Here is a 13,695-nt window from a genome sequence, read left to right on the forward strand (position 1 = left end):
TTCTGGGCTGATGAGTGCAAATTTGCCCCCAGTATTTGCTGATAACGTGCTGCATCTTTCCTTCAACTTTCACTAAGTTTCCTGTGACTTTGAAGCTCACACATCCTCAAAACATCAGCGATCCACCTCCGTGCTTTACAGTAGGAATGGTGTTCCTTTCATCATAGGCTTTGTTGACCTCTCTCCAAATGCAACGTTTAAGGTTGTGTCCAAAAGTTGAATTTTGTTACCATCACTCCAAATTACCTTGTTCCAGAAGTTTTTAGACGTGTCTCTGTGCTGTTTGACGTATTGTAGGCCAGATGCTTTGTGGCATTAAAACAGTAATGGCTTTTTTCAGGTGACTCAACCATGCAGCCCATTTTTATTCAAGTGCCTCCTTATTGTGCATCTTGAAACAGCCACATCGCTAATTTTCAGAAAGTCCTGAATTTCAGCTGATGTTATTTGTGGGTTTTTCTTTTCATCCCGAACAATTTTCTTGGCAGTTGTGGCCAAAATTTTTGTTGATCTACCTGACCGTGGTTTTGGTTTTACAGAGCCCCTGATTTTCCATTTGTTAATCAAAGTTTGAATGCTGCTGACTGGCATTATCAATTCCTTGGATATCTTTTTGTATCCCTTCCCTGTGTTATACAGTTCAACTATCTTTTTCTGTAGATCCATTGACAATTCTTTTGCATTCCCTATGACTCACAATCCAGAAACGTCAGTGGCTGGATGAAAGATGCAAGAGTCTGTATGGATACCAGAAACTCACTCAGCTTTTATGCATAAACACTGATTGCAAGCAAACAGGTAACAGTAGCCATCCAAACCCATTTGTGTCAAATTCTGAGCATGTTATCAGGCCAAAATCAACAGGGTATGTGAACTTTTGATCATAGTCATTTGGATGTTTTTGGTTGTCATTAAGATTTAAAAAGAGAAAATACAGTAGTTTGACAATAAATGGCTTCACCCAACCAAAAACCATGAGTGAAGAAAAAGTTTTTTTGTTATTCATATTCTCTGAAACAAGGCCAAGAAAGCAAAAATTCTGCCGGGGTATGTAAACTTCTGAGCACAACAGTATATGAAAGCATGTACCAGCTGCTGCCCAACCGTAGATCAGTAGACCAAAACTGGATGCAGTAAGGAGTTCAAACGGTTTTTCACTGTGCTGCTGGTCATCCACGTGGAAAAGATGTCTCAAATCAATTACGAACTGCATATCCCAAAGGACACACCAAAAAAAGATTCATTTATACTAAAAAGAGAAAAAATAAGGAAATAAAAATTATACTTGCGAGAGATTATATAAATTATTTTTTTTGCCCTTTTTTTTCTCTTTTTAGTATAAATGAATCTTTTTTTCTGTGTCCTTTGGTATATGCAGTTTGTGCTTAGATAGTTTAGTAGCATCAACATCAGTACAGAATTTCACACTCTGGGCACTCTATATTCCTTTTCTTCTTCTAGTATAAAAAAAATCTCTTCAGTGGCACTGCAAGGTGATCGCTAGCTTTTTTAGCAGGATGGCAATTCTCAACCAGCAAGTTTGAGACTTGGGAAAGATGATACACACTCCTTTTTTGAGCTATAAGATTATCCTTTTTTTTCCTGTTTTAGCGCATTAAAGGTCTCAATATAATATGTGTTGGACGCGTTGAAACTGGTGTTTTATTATGGATTTTAGAAAGCATTATATTGTGAATTTTGAACTTTGACATTTACCCTATTATGTGTTTCCTTTGAACCCTCTCCATGTTTTTTGCTCTGCCTGAAGAGAATAAAAATATTAATGAATGTCCAGATTTGTAATACCCTATTCGGATGAAGAAGTTGGAGAGACTTCGAAACGCGTAGATTTTTAATTTGTAACAAACAAAGATAAAAAATCTTTATTGGAATATTTTGATTTGAGACTTCTTTTCCACATGGATGACCAGCAGCGTAGTGAAAACCGTTTGAACGCCTTACTGCATCCTGCTGTTTTTGTAGTTTTAACTGAGCACAAAGAGACCATGGTTTCTGCAGCAGCGCATCCAGGCCGGGATAGTGGTGGAGAAAATGCTGTACCATTAGGTTGAGGATGCAAGTCATGCAAGGCACGTGTGTGAGTTTGCCCCGGCGTAGGGTCGCCACCAGGTTTGCACCATTATCGCACACGTCCTTCCCTTGCTCCAGGTTCAGTGGAAACAGCCATTGCTTAAACTCAAACTCGGCCTGAAGAGCTGTCCTCAACTCTTCAGCTGTATGACTGCGATCTGCAAGGCATATTCATCTTAACACTGCCTGATTATGGTGAGCCCTGGCTGCGCAGTACAGAGGTTGGGAGGATTCTATATGCACAGTTGGAACGTATGTCTCATTAAGGCAGAGTTTGTGGGCGCAGTAGTAGGCCCTAGAGGAGTGGGAGGAGGCAGAAGCACTGGAGGAAGTGTTAGATGAAGAGGTTTGTCCAGCACGCCTTGGGGATTCCAACACTTGCTATCTAGTGACACCTTGGTGTCTAGTGGTTTAGTTCTCCATCCACTGGTGTGTATGAGTTTAGTTCTCAACCCTAGCTGTTTAGTAGCTTAGTTTTTCAACCCCTGTTGTCAATTAGTTTAGTTCTCCAACCCCTGTTGTCTATTAGTTTGGTTCTCTGTCTTCTGGTGTCTAGTGGTTTAGTTCTCCAACCCTAGCTGCTTAGTAGTTTAGTTTTCCAACCCGAGTTGCATATTAGTTTAGTTGTCCATGCTCTGGTGTGTATTTATTTCCTTCTCCAACCCATCCATGCCCACCTCCAGGGGTAAACGTCTGGTGACTGGGGTGTGGATTCTGCTACTTCACTTCACTACATCATCCGGGCCCAGATCAACTGAAAAAAATTTTGGGCATCGCTACACATGCTTTCCTCCTCTTGAGTCTGTGAAGCTTTGGATCAGACCTCTGATGCCTTGGAATAGAATGTGTGAACAGCTCTGCAGACTCCAAAATCTCCAAAGTCTTATTTGTAAGCCTAACGCTACCAGTGCAAGTAGTATCTTATATTTACTCCCTGCATATTGGATTTATCCAAACCGGACAACTTGTGGTTGGTAGTCCTCCCTTGCAGCAGGTACAAAAAGGCTTACCTACCAGCGCCTCTACCAATTTTCTAGCTCTGCAGACTCGCCCGTCTGTGGTTCCCCACAGTCAGTTGGGCGGTTGGAGAGTTGTGACGCAGGTGAAAACAAGTGCTTGTCATCTACTGAAGCACATGTTCATCTACAGAGCGTACCGCTATTTCGGCATCACCGACTTGGCCCTATCTTGGATCTCTTCATACCTAACCAACCCTAACCAGACATTAGTGTCTCTCACTCACACACCACTTTCCTCATCTCGCACCCTATGGGTCGGTGTCCCCCAAGATTTATTTCTTCTCCAGCTACATCTTAGGCCTGGGACAGCTCGTAGAGTCTCACGGCTTTCAGTATCACCTCTATGCTGATGGCACACAGATCGACCTCTCAGGACCACCAATGTGTGTCTGCTATTTCAGCTTTTTTCTCTGCTAAATTTGTAAAACTTAACATGGATTAAACCAAATTCATCATCTTTCCACCCTCTCATTCACCCCTCCTCAACTAACCTATCCATCAAAGTCAATAGCTGCCCACTCTGATCTGTCATTCAAACATCAGATCCAAGCTTTTTCCACTTGCTGCCCACTCCAACTCCAAAATATCTCTGGTATCTGCACATTCCTAAACCATGAATCTACAAAAACACCATTGCAGGCCGTCATCCTATCCCACCTCGACTACTGCAAGCTCCTGCTCTGTGGCCTCCCTTCTACCACTCTTGCACCACTCCAATCTATCCTAAACTCTGTTGGCTGACTAATCCACAAGTCACCCCGCTTTCCCTGGCTTCTCCCCTCTCTCTGTCAATCCCTGCACTGGCTCCCTGTTGCCCACAGACTCCAGTTGAAAAGCCTAACTTTGGCATACCAAGCCATCAAAAACCTTTCTCCTCCATACATGTGTGACCTAGTCTCCCTGTAATAGTTACCTGTGCGCAACCTCCCATGCTTCCAAAATCTCCTTCCTTACTTCCCTCTTATCTCTTCTTGCCAGAATCGCATACAAGATTTGTCCCGTTCATCTCCTCTACTGCGTAACTCTGTACCCCAATACATCAGACTCTCGCCTACCGTGGAAACCTTGAAAAGGAAACTGAAGACCCACTTCTTCTGACGAGCGTACAATCTGCGGTAACCCTCGCTGCACCATACCGCTGCATGACCAGCTGTACCCTGACTGTATCCTCACCCATCCCTAGTTGATTTTTTGTGTGCCCTTGCAGGCATGGTCCTCCCTCCTCTTGTTCCAGTCGGTGAACCCTTTTCACATGCAAAGTGCCACAGAATAAATATCGCTGTAATACTAATAATAATTATAATTATAGTACTTTTTCTCTGGGTCAATTGTTGGCACATTCCTGGTGTCTGACCATATTTTGATGTGTTTTGGCAGCTTTTGGGCCCGTTTGAAGATGTTGTGTATGGATTTGTTTTTGCCCCCCATTGAATCCTAGGGTCTTTGGTAATGTTCGGTGAATATTCGACGAATAAATAGGCGATTATTGTAAATTTGACGATCGTAATCCGAACCGAACATTGAAACATTCGTTCATCTCTACTGTTTAGCAGTAGTTTTATCTCTCCTGTGACTTTGCTGTATCCTGAAGATTTTACCCCAGTACATGAGTTACATCTGGTAAAGTGGTGCATTTTATAGGGCAGGGTGATTTCCTTCCTAGTTTCTTGTACGGGAGGCTGGGGGTGTTCCCAGCTTGTGATTGTGAGTGGCTGGAGACTCATGACGTGCGGTGATGTTATTTCCTGTCGGCCAGACCAGAATTGATGTGTGGTGGAACGCACGGGGAGTGTGATGGTGAAGGAAGCGCTGCGGGCTGTGCTTTACTGGGTTTCATCCTCAAGAGGTTCTGCAAATAAGAAATGCAATTAGTTATGGTCACAATTATAGACACCACATCAGGAGAAAACAGACAATAAATGGAGGAATGTAATAGAAATTAATGGAAAAGGAAGGAACAAACATATAAAGGTACACAAGGAAGGGATAAGAAGACATTAAGCAGTAGTGAATAGATCAATGGAATAAGAGGCTAGAGAATAAGTAATATACCATGTGAGGTGGAGCACTAACGTATCTGAAATGGTAAATATGGAATTAATAGGATGACTAAGTATACATAGGAGAATAGACTGGAAACCTTATGTGTGTTTTTATAAAAAGACCTGATAAAAAACAGGACACATCAAAATCAGGATTTAACCCTTTGGGATTTGGTATCTATAATAAGTGAATCCAGAATGTATCTCTGGTTTTAAGTTGTTTGATGCAGTTGCCACCCTTTCTAGTGCATGAGACCTGGAACCGCAATTGTGCTATGTCATGGCCTGTTGTATGGAAATGGTATGGGATAGGTAGCGCACATTTGTCGCACCTAGTGTTAGGTCTTTGCTGTGAGATTCTGTCTTTAATGGATTGGGTTGTTTCCAATACATAGACTTTGCCACAATGGCATTTGATGGCATAAGAAACATATTTTGAGTCGCATGTGAAAAAAACTCTAATGGGGATGCCTTCTCCCTTTTGTGGACCGAAAATGGTGTCAGCTTTTTGTACATTAGTACATTGGGCGCATTGAAGGCATGGAAATGTGCCTTTTTTCTTTGGTTTAAATAGTTACTGTTGAAGTGTTCTCTGTTGGGAACCCTCATCCCCTCTAACCAGCTTGCTATGAAAATTCAGTGGGCATTTAAAGCATGGCAGGCAGTGCTGTTGAAATTCAAGAATGCAGGGATATCCCTTCCGTAGTATGGGCGAGTGTCTACGAATTTTCTTATGTAATTAGACAGAATGACTGGTATTATATGCGAGGGGAGTTATGTGTCACTCAGCATGCTCTCCTGTGTGAACTGAGACCTACTGAATTTCTGCCAGCATGTTATATGCGGGGGGGGGTAACTCTTTTAAAGGGTGTGGTTTTATGGGAATGACGTAGAGATTGGAGGGAAGTCATTCCGCATACCTCCCCTCAGGGTGTGGCTGAGAAGGGTTTAAATGTTCAGTCACCATTTTTTTTCTGTTGAGTTTGGAGTGACAAAGACTCCAGACTGGAAGACTACAGCTCAGAAAGGATCTGAAAGCTGGGACTACAACCTGTGTGGCTAATCCCACACTGCTATGGACTCTGCTATCGTTTATCTTTTGTTTTGTTTTGCCAGAAAAGCTGTGTTTATTTTTCCTGGAGCTACCGGGCTTTATGCCACTAAATAAAGCCTGCAGAGAAAACACGGTTCCTGAGCCTACTTCCGGAAGTGGCCGAGAGAGGCGTCTTACCATAGTACATAAATGGATGGTACATATGTACAAAAGGAGATCCTTAAGGTTTGATATAGATTGCGGTGTGCAAGTAGTTAACATTTACAGTCATAAACTAGCCCTATGGGGTAACCTCTTTGAATGAATTTCACCTCCATTTCGTTAAAATATTTGTGCCTCAAGCAGCAATCAAACAGTCATTGGTTCAAGTTCCCCAAAGGACTAAAATATAAATTGTCTGAATAAATAATAAATAAATATAAATGTCTGAATTGTAAAATGCTGTGGAATATGTTGGCGCTATATAAATAAAAAGATTATTATTATTATTACTATTAGAAATTGAAGTGTACAAATAAAGTTTTTAAAAATATTAAAAGGGTGCTTGTCATAACCCCAAGTGCTCTTAATCTGCAGATATGGGGTTAATCTGCAGCTTAAAGCGCGCCTGTCAGCAGGATTGTGCTCAGTAAACTACATACACTTGCCTTCACTGACCTGCCTCCTATTTTACATAATGCATCTAGTAGTGCAGGCCTAGGTAAAATAGGAGGCAGGTCAGTGAAGACACAGTGAGCTGTCATAAGAGCATACAGATGAATATGTAAGCAGAACATCCAAATAGAGCCCACCACACAGGCCCGCCCCAAAGCATGAGCATATCATTATCTCCAAATTGAAAGTAAAGATTACACAAGAACCACAGGACGGATTTCATCAACCAAGGTATCATTTTACTCAGTGTAATGTCTCCCACCAGACAGTGTATGTGGTTTACTGAGCACAATCATGCTGACAGGTGCCCTTTAAAAGTCTTACACTTTTTTCAGAAAAAGCATAAAATGACTTCATTTGAACTCTGTCATTGCAGTCTAGAGGGGTTCTTTTGAATTTTTTTACAGTGATTTAGGTGTAAACCCCTCTTGCATTGTCAAAACAGTGTCAACAGAGAAGACTATTCATCAGTTCAAAAGTGTCTAGTTTTGCTTGTATTTTAATCCTGCTGCTCCTCTGAACATTAATTTTTTGGTAAATCCACCATATTGTTCCAGAGATATAGACTTTTTTAAGTGCTAATTTTTATGATCTTTACATGAGGGAGTGGCTCACAAGATGCTCTGTTTGTCTTTAGACGTATTTCAATTCTGTGAGCAATGTCATCCTGTTAATACTTTAAAATTTAGCGCTAAATAAAACCATATGATGAATTTAAAAAAAAAAAAAGCTCACACAAGACCAGAGGTTATAAAGTTCTCCTCTTTTGACCTGGTGCCAGGTTTACTTTAAACATTTTTGAGAAACTAATTTTCCTCCCTAAGCTACAGTATAAGGGAATGTCAACAGGTTTACTATTTGGATGCAGACATTTCTGCACTATTTCTTCATCTCTTGGCAGGAAAAATATGCTTTTTTGCCTATTTTTTTGCATGCATTTTACTAGTGTTTTTGGACAGCAATGAATGCTATAGAGAAATTTAATAGATATAGATAAATATAGACAAACAGAAATATAGGAAGACATGAAGACATAATGGCACAACCCTCCCAACATACACTGCTCAAAAAAATAAAGGGAACTCTCAAATAACACATCCTAGATCGGAATGAATGAAATATTCTCATTGAATACTTTGTTCTGTATAAAGTTGAATCTGCTGACAACAAAATCACACAAAAATCATCAATGGAAATCAAATTTATTATCCAATGGAGGTTTGGATTTGGAGTCACCCCCAAAATTAAAGTGGAAAAACACACTACATGCTGATCCAACTTTGATGAAATGTCCTTAAAACAAGTCAAAATGAGGCTCAGTTTTGTGTGTGGCCTCCATGTGCCTGTATGACCTCCCTACATTGCCTGGGCATGCTCCTGATGAGGTTGCGGATGGTCTCCTGTGGGATCTCCTCCCAGACCTGGACTAAAGCATCCGCCAACTCCTGGACAGTCTGTGGTGCAACGTGACTTTGGTGGATGGAGCGAGACATGATGTCCCAGATGTGCTCAATTGGATTCAGGTCTGGGAAATGGGCAGGCCAGTCCATACCTTCAGTGCCTTCATCTTGCAGGAACTGCTGACACACTCCAGCCACATGAGGTCTGGCATTGTCCTGCATTAGGAGGAACCCAGGGCCAACCGCACCAGCATATGGTCTCACAAGGGGTCTGAGGATCTCATCTCAGTACCTAATGTCAGTCAGGCTACCTCTGGCGAGCACATGGAGGGCTGTGCGGCCCTCCAGAGAAATGCCACCCCACACCATTACTGACCCACTGTCAAACCGGTCATGCTGAAGGATGTTGCAGGCAGCAGATCGCTCTCCATGGCGTTTCCAGACTCTGTCAGGTGAGTCACATGTGCTCAGTGTGAACCTGCTTTCATCTGTGAAGAGCACAGAGCACCAGTGACGACTTTTCCAATCCTGGTGTTCTGTGGCAAATGCCAAGCGTTCTGCACGGTGTTGGACTGTGAGAACAACCCGCATTTGTGAACGTCGGGCCCTCATACCACCCTCATGGAGTCGGTTTCTAACGGTTTGTGCAGACACATGCACATTTGTGGCCTGCTAGAGGTCATTTTGCAGGGCTCTGGCAGTGCTCCTCCTGTTCCTCCTTGCACAAAGGCGGAGGTAGCGGTCCTGCTGCTGGGTTGTTGCCCTCCTACGGCCCCCTCCACATCTCCTGGTGTACTGGCCTGTCTCCTCGTAGCACCTCCAGCCTCTGAACACTACGCTGACAGACACAGCAAACCTTCTTGCCACAGCTTGCATTGATGTGCCATCCTGGATGAGCTGCACAGCCTGAGCAACTTCTGTGGGTTGTAGAGTCTGTCTCATTTTACCACGAGTATGAAAGCACTACCAACATTCAAAAGTGACCAAAACATCAGCCATAAAGCATTTGTACTGAGATGTGGTCTGTGGTCCCCACCTGCAGAAACACTCCTTTATTGAGGGTGTCTTGTTAATTGCCAATAATTTCCATCTATTGTCTATTCCATTTGCACATCAGCATGTGAAATTGATTGTCAATCAGTTTTGCTTCCTAAGTGGACAGTTTGATTTCACAGAAGTTTGATTCACTTGGAGTTATATTCTGTTGTATAAGTGTTCCCTTTATTTTTTTGAGCAGTGTATTATAAAACGGCACCCTGTGGAGCTTATTGGACAGCTTTTTCTGGTTAAATAAATGAAAATAAATCCCCCCCCCACATTTTTTTTTTACCAGGAAGGGTAAAGCAGACAGCTGTAAGCTGATATCATTAAGCTGGTAAGGTCTACATTAATTAAGCCCTTCTCAGCCTAAAATATACCAGCCATCAGCCGCCCCAGAAATGGCGCATCACATTAGAGGCTACATAGTGTTTGTACAGAGGATTCAATGGACTTTGCTGGATTCGCTTGGACTACTTCGGATTAGGTAGATTATGGGGGAATTTTTTTTTATAAAGTGATGAACCAAGTAAAGTGTCGGGAGTGTTTATTTAAATAAAGTATATATTTTTTGTCGGTGTAGTTTTTTCTATTTCTGGATTAGTAATGGGGGTGTTGGATAGACTCCTCTCCATTAATAACACTAGGGCTTGATGTCAGCTGTGTTTTTGGACAATTCACAGCTGACTTAAACCCCAAGCCCCATTATCCCGATTGCCAACGCACAAGGGCAATTGGGAAGAGTGAGGCAAAGTGCCAGAATTGGCAGATCAAATGTGCTGCTTCACTTCTGGGGCACCTTCAAGCTGATATTTTTAGGCTGAGAAGGACTCAATAAGGCCTTCTCAGTCAAATGATATCAGCTCTCAGTTGTCTGCTTTCCCTTTGCTGGTTCAAAAAAAATAGGGGGACGCCACATTTTGTTTTGTTTTTTCGTTTATTTAATCATAAAAAGTTGTCCAATAAGCTCCAAAGGGTGCAATTTCTGGAGGATGTGCAATTATATGTCTATATCTCTGTTGCTCCGTCTATCTATATATGTCTGTCTATATCTATCTATACCTATAATCTATCTCTATAGAACCAACAGAAAAAAAGAGACCCACTTCTCCAATGATTAATGTAAAAATCCTGTATTGGTTCGTCAATTCAATGGGATATACATTTTAAAACCATTAATAAAGAGAAAATAGGGCAAAGTGTAGGATGCAAAAAACAGACCCAGGGCAAATCTAAAAACATTGTGTTCGATGGTAACTAAAATTGACAATGAAATAGCATCCATCTATACCTGAAGACCTCTGAATCAAGTCACCACATTGGTTGTAAATATAATATGGAAATGTATACACACTGTAGGGTTTTGTACTCACTCAGCTGCATTAGAGGTAGGCACAGGATACTGTCTCTTTAAAATGTCCAAGGCAGGTTTATTCAGTCTTCATAAACCGCACTTTCAAAGGAAAAAAAAACATAACCTTCTCCGGCACAAAGTAACAAAGCCGGAAAATGAACAGTCCATAAAGTACTGCATGTTCGCATGCTCACAGTCAGTGTCTTTCTGCACAGACACGCTGGAGGTCTCCACACCTCCAGCCACAGACACTGAATGAGACACTCTGTCTCCATTTTATACACATACCCTGGGGTGGGGATATGTGAGCAGCCAATCCCACCCATCTCTTATGACTGCTCAAAAAAAATGGCCCTGACACGCCCTACTAACCCTCTCAGCTCTATGTGTGCTGGAGCATGCTTTCCCAGTTTTACATCACTGAAGCTGACATCCTCAGCGATACATATCTCCCCTCTAGGACATGTCTGGCAGACATCTTACATACCCCCCCGCCAAATGTCGGGAGGCTTGGCATCTTCCACTAACATACAGTGGACCCTGAAGTTTCCCAGACCTATGCTCTACCTGGAAGCTGAACTCCTGAAGAGCTAGGAACCACCTGGTCACTTGGGCATTGTTTCCCTTTTTCTCACTCATTCATCTTAGTGGGGCATGGTCTGATACCAGCCTGAACTTCCTGCCAAAGAGGTAGTATCTTAGAGCGTCTAGCACCCACTTGATGGACAAACATTCCTTCTCCACTATGGAGTAATTTCTCTCACAAGACGTCAGCTTCCGGTTTAAATACATTATGAGGTGCTCTTCGCCGTTCATCTCTTGTGAAAGAACTGAACCCAGCCTGACATCTGACACATCTGCCTGGACCACAAACTCCTTTGAGAAATCCACTGCCACCAACACCAGTTGTTTACACAGGGCTTACTTGAGTTCCTGGAAGGCCATCTCGGTTTCTGGAGACCACTTAGCCATAGCTGATTTTGTCCCTCTAAGGAAGTCGGTCAAAGGGGCGGCTGTCATGGCAAAGTTAGGGATGAACCGGTGGTAGTAGCCCACGATACCCAGGAATGCTCTGACCTGCTTTTTTGTGAGAGGTTGTGGCCAAGCCCATATTTCATCAGTTTTATTTATTTGGGACTTTATTATGCCTCTACCTACGACTTAGCCCAAATATCTGGCCTCCTACATGCTCATGGCACATTTCTTCGGGTTTATGGAAAACCCACCTTTCATAGAGCATTGAATATCACCTGGACTTTGCTCAGATGGCTACCCCAATCCTGGCTGTAGATCATGATATCATCCAGGTAGGCTGCTGCATACTTCTTGTGGGGAGCTAGAATCCGGTCCATGGCTCTCTGGAAGGTAATTGGAGCTCCTTGCAATCCAAACGGCATTCTGGTGTATTGGAAACACCCATCTGGTATCCAGCCTTGGCCTCTTGGGACATAGGGATCTGCCAATACCGTTTTGTGAGGTCAATGGTGGTAATGTACCTGGCCGGCCCTAGTTTCTCAATTAGTTAATCTACCCTGGGCATTGGGTATGAATCAAACTTAAAGACCTCATTCAGTTTCCTATAGTCATAGCAAAACTGGCATTCTCCATCTGCTTTCGGCAGTAAGACTATAGGACTGGACCAGCCACTCTTGGACTCCTCGGTGACCCCCAGATTCAGCATGCGCTTCACCTCCTTCGAGATTACCTCTCTGCGGGCTTCAGGAATCCAATATGGCTTCATATTCACTTGGACATGAGGCTCCGTAAGTTCCTTATACTCTATGACCTGAGTACAGCCTGGTAGATGCAAGAACAGGTCCCTGTTCCGCTACAGCAACTCTCAGCATTGTTGCTTCTGGGCACGTGACAGTGACTCTGCCACCTTGGCATCCTCCTCATCGGTTTGAGCCTTCGCCATCAGACAAGGAGCTTCCACCGGCTCCCTGTCTCGCCACGGCTTAATGAGGTTGACGTGGTACACCTGGAAGGGCTTCCTTCTCCCAGGTTGGTGGACCTTATAGTTGATGTCGCCAAGTTTTTCAACTACTTCATAAGGGCCCTGCCACTTGGCCAGGAACTTACTCTCTATCGTAGGTACCAGCACTTTCACCCGATCCCCAGAGTTGAAATGTCTCACCCTCGCTGATCTTTTTTACATCCTTGACTGTGCCTCTTGTGCTTTGAGAAGGTGTTCTTTCCCAATGGGCATCACCTCTGCAATCTTCTCTTAAATCTGGGCCACATGTTTGATCACACTCCTGTAGGGTGTAGCCTTCGCCTCCCAGGTCTCCTCTGCTACGTCCAGGAGTCCGCGGAGGTTTCGGCCATATAACAGCTGAAATGGGGAAAACCCTGTAGAGGCCTGTGGGACTTCTCGGATGGAGAATATAAGGTATGGCAGTACACAGTCCAAGTCCCAGCCATCTTTCTCCACAACCTTCTTTAACATGGCCTTCAAGGTTTTATTAAACCTCTCCACTAACCCATCTGTCTGGGGGTGGTAGACTGAGGTCCTGAGTTGTGTGATCTGCAGGGTTTTGCACAACTCCCTCATCACCCGTGACATAAATGGGGACCATTGGTTCGTTAGGCTCTACTTAGGCAACCCCGTTCTAGAGAAGATATGTACCAACTCCCCAGGCTATACATTTGGCAGAGGAGTTATGTTGTGGTATGACCTCCGGATCCCACGTAGCATAGTCCAGTACTACCAGGATATACTGATGTCCAATGGCGGATTTGCCCAGGGGTCCCACTAGATCCATGGCTATGCAATCAAGTGGCACCTCAATGATTGGCAATTAGACTAAGGGGCTGCGGAAGTGGGCCACTGGGGAGGTCAGCTCGCAAGTGGGATATGACCTACAAAAATTTACAATTTCTCAGTGGCAACCGGGCCAATGGAACCTCTGGAGGATCCTTCCCCGGGTTTTCTCTACCCCCAGATGCCCACCCAACACATGTGTATGAGCCATATCTAACACCCTGCACTTGTAGGGCTCTGGCACCAGTAACTGCTCAATTACCTCTCCTTTGAGCTTGG

General features: G+C 43.4%; 1 protein-coding gene across 5 annotated transcripts in view; it reads left to right on the plus strand.

The window, feature by feature from the left end:
* LOC141172261 (sulfotransferase 2B1-like) overlaps positions 1-13,695 on the plus strand; it is a 617,113-nt gene that overhangs the window by 552,654 nt on the left and 50,764 nt on the right. For 4 of the 5 annotated variants that reach the window (XM_073656261.1, XM_073656262.1, XM_073656265.1 and 1 more), the window contains one exon: positions 6,269-6,525. The exons of the other annotated variant lie outside the window; for it this stretch is intronic. In XM_073656261.1, coding sequence (XP_073512362.1) covers positions 6,269-6,510 — 242 coding nt within the window. In that variant the 3' untranslated portion in view covers positions 6,511-6,525. Of the gene's footprint in view, positions 1-6,268; positions 6,526-13,695 lie in introns of those variants that run through there. 5 annotated transcript variants of the gene reach the window in all.

Source organism: Phyllobates terribilis, unplaced genomic scaffold, assembly GCF_046119375.1.
Source record: "Phyllobates terribilis strain yellow unplaced genomic scaffold, ASM4611937v1 Scaffold_12__6_contigs__length_324123572, whole genome shotgun sequence".
In the NCBI taxonomy this organism is placed as follows: Eukaryota; Metazoa; Chordata; class Amphibia; order Anura; family Dendrobatidae; genus Phyllobates; species Phyllobates terribilis.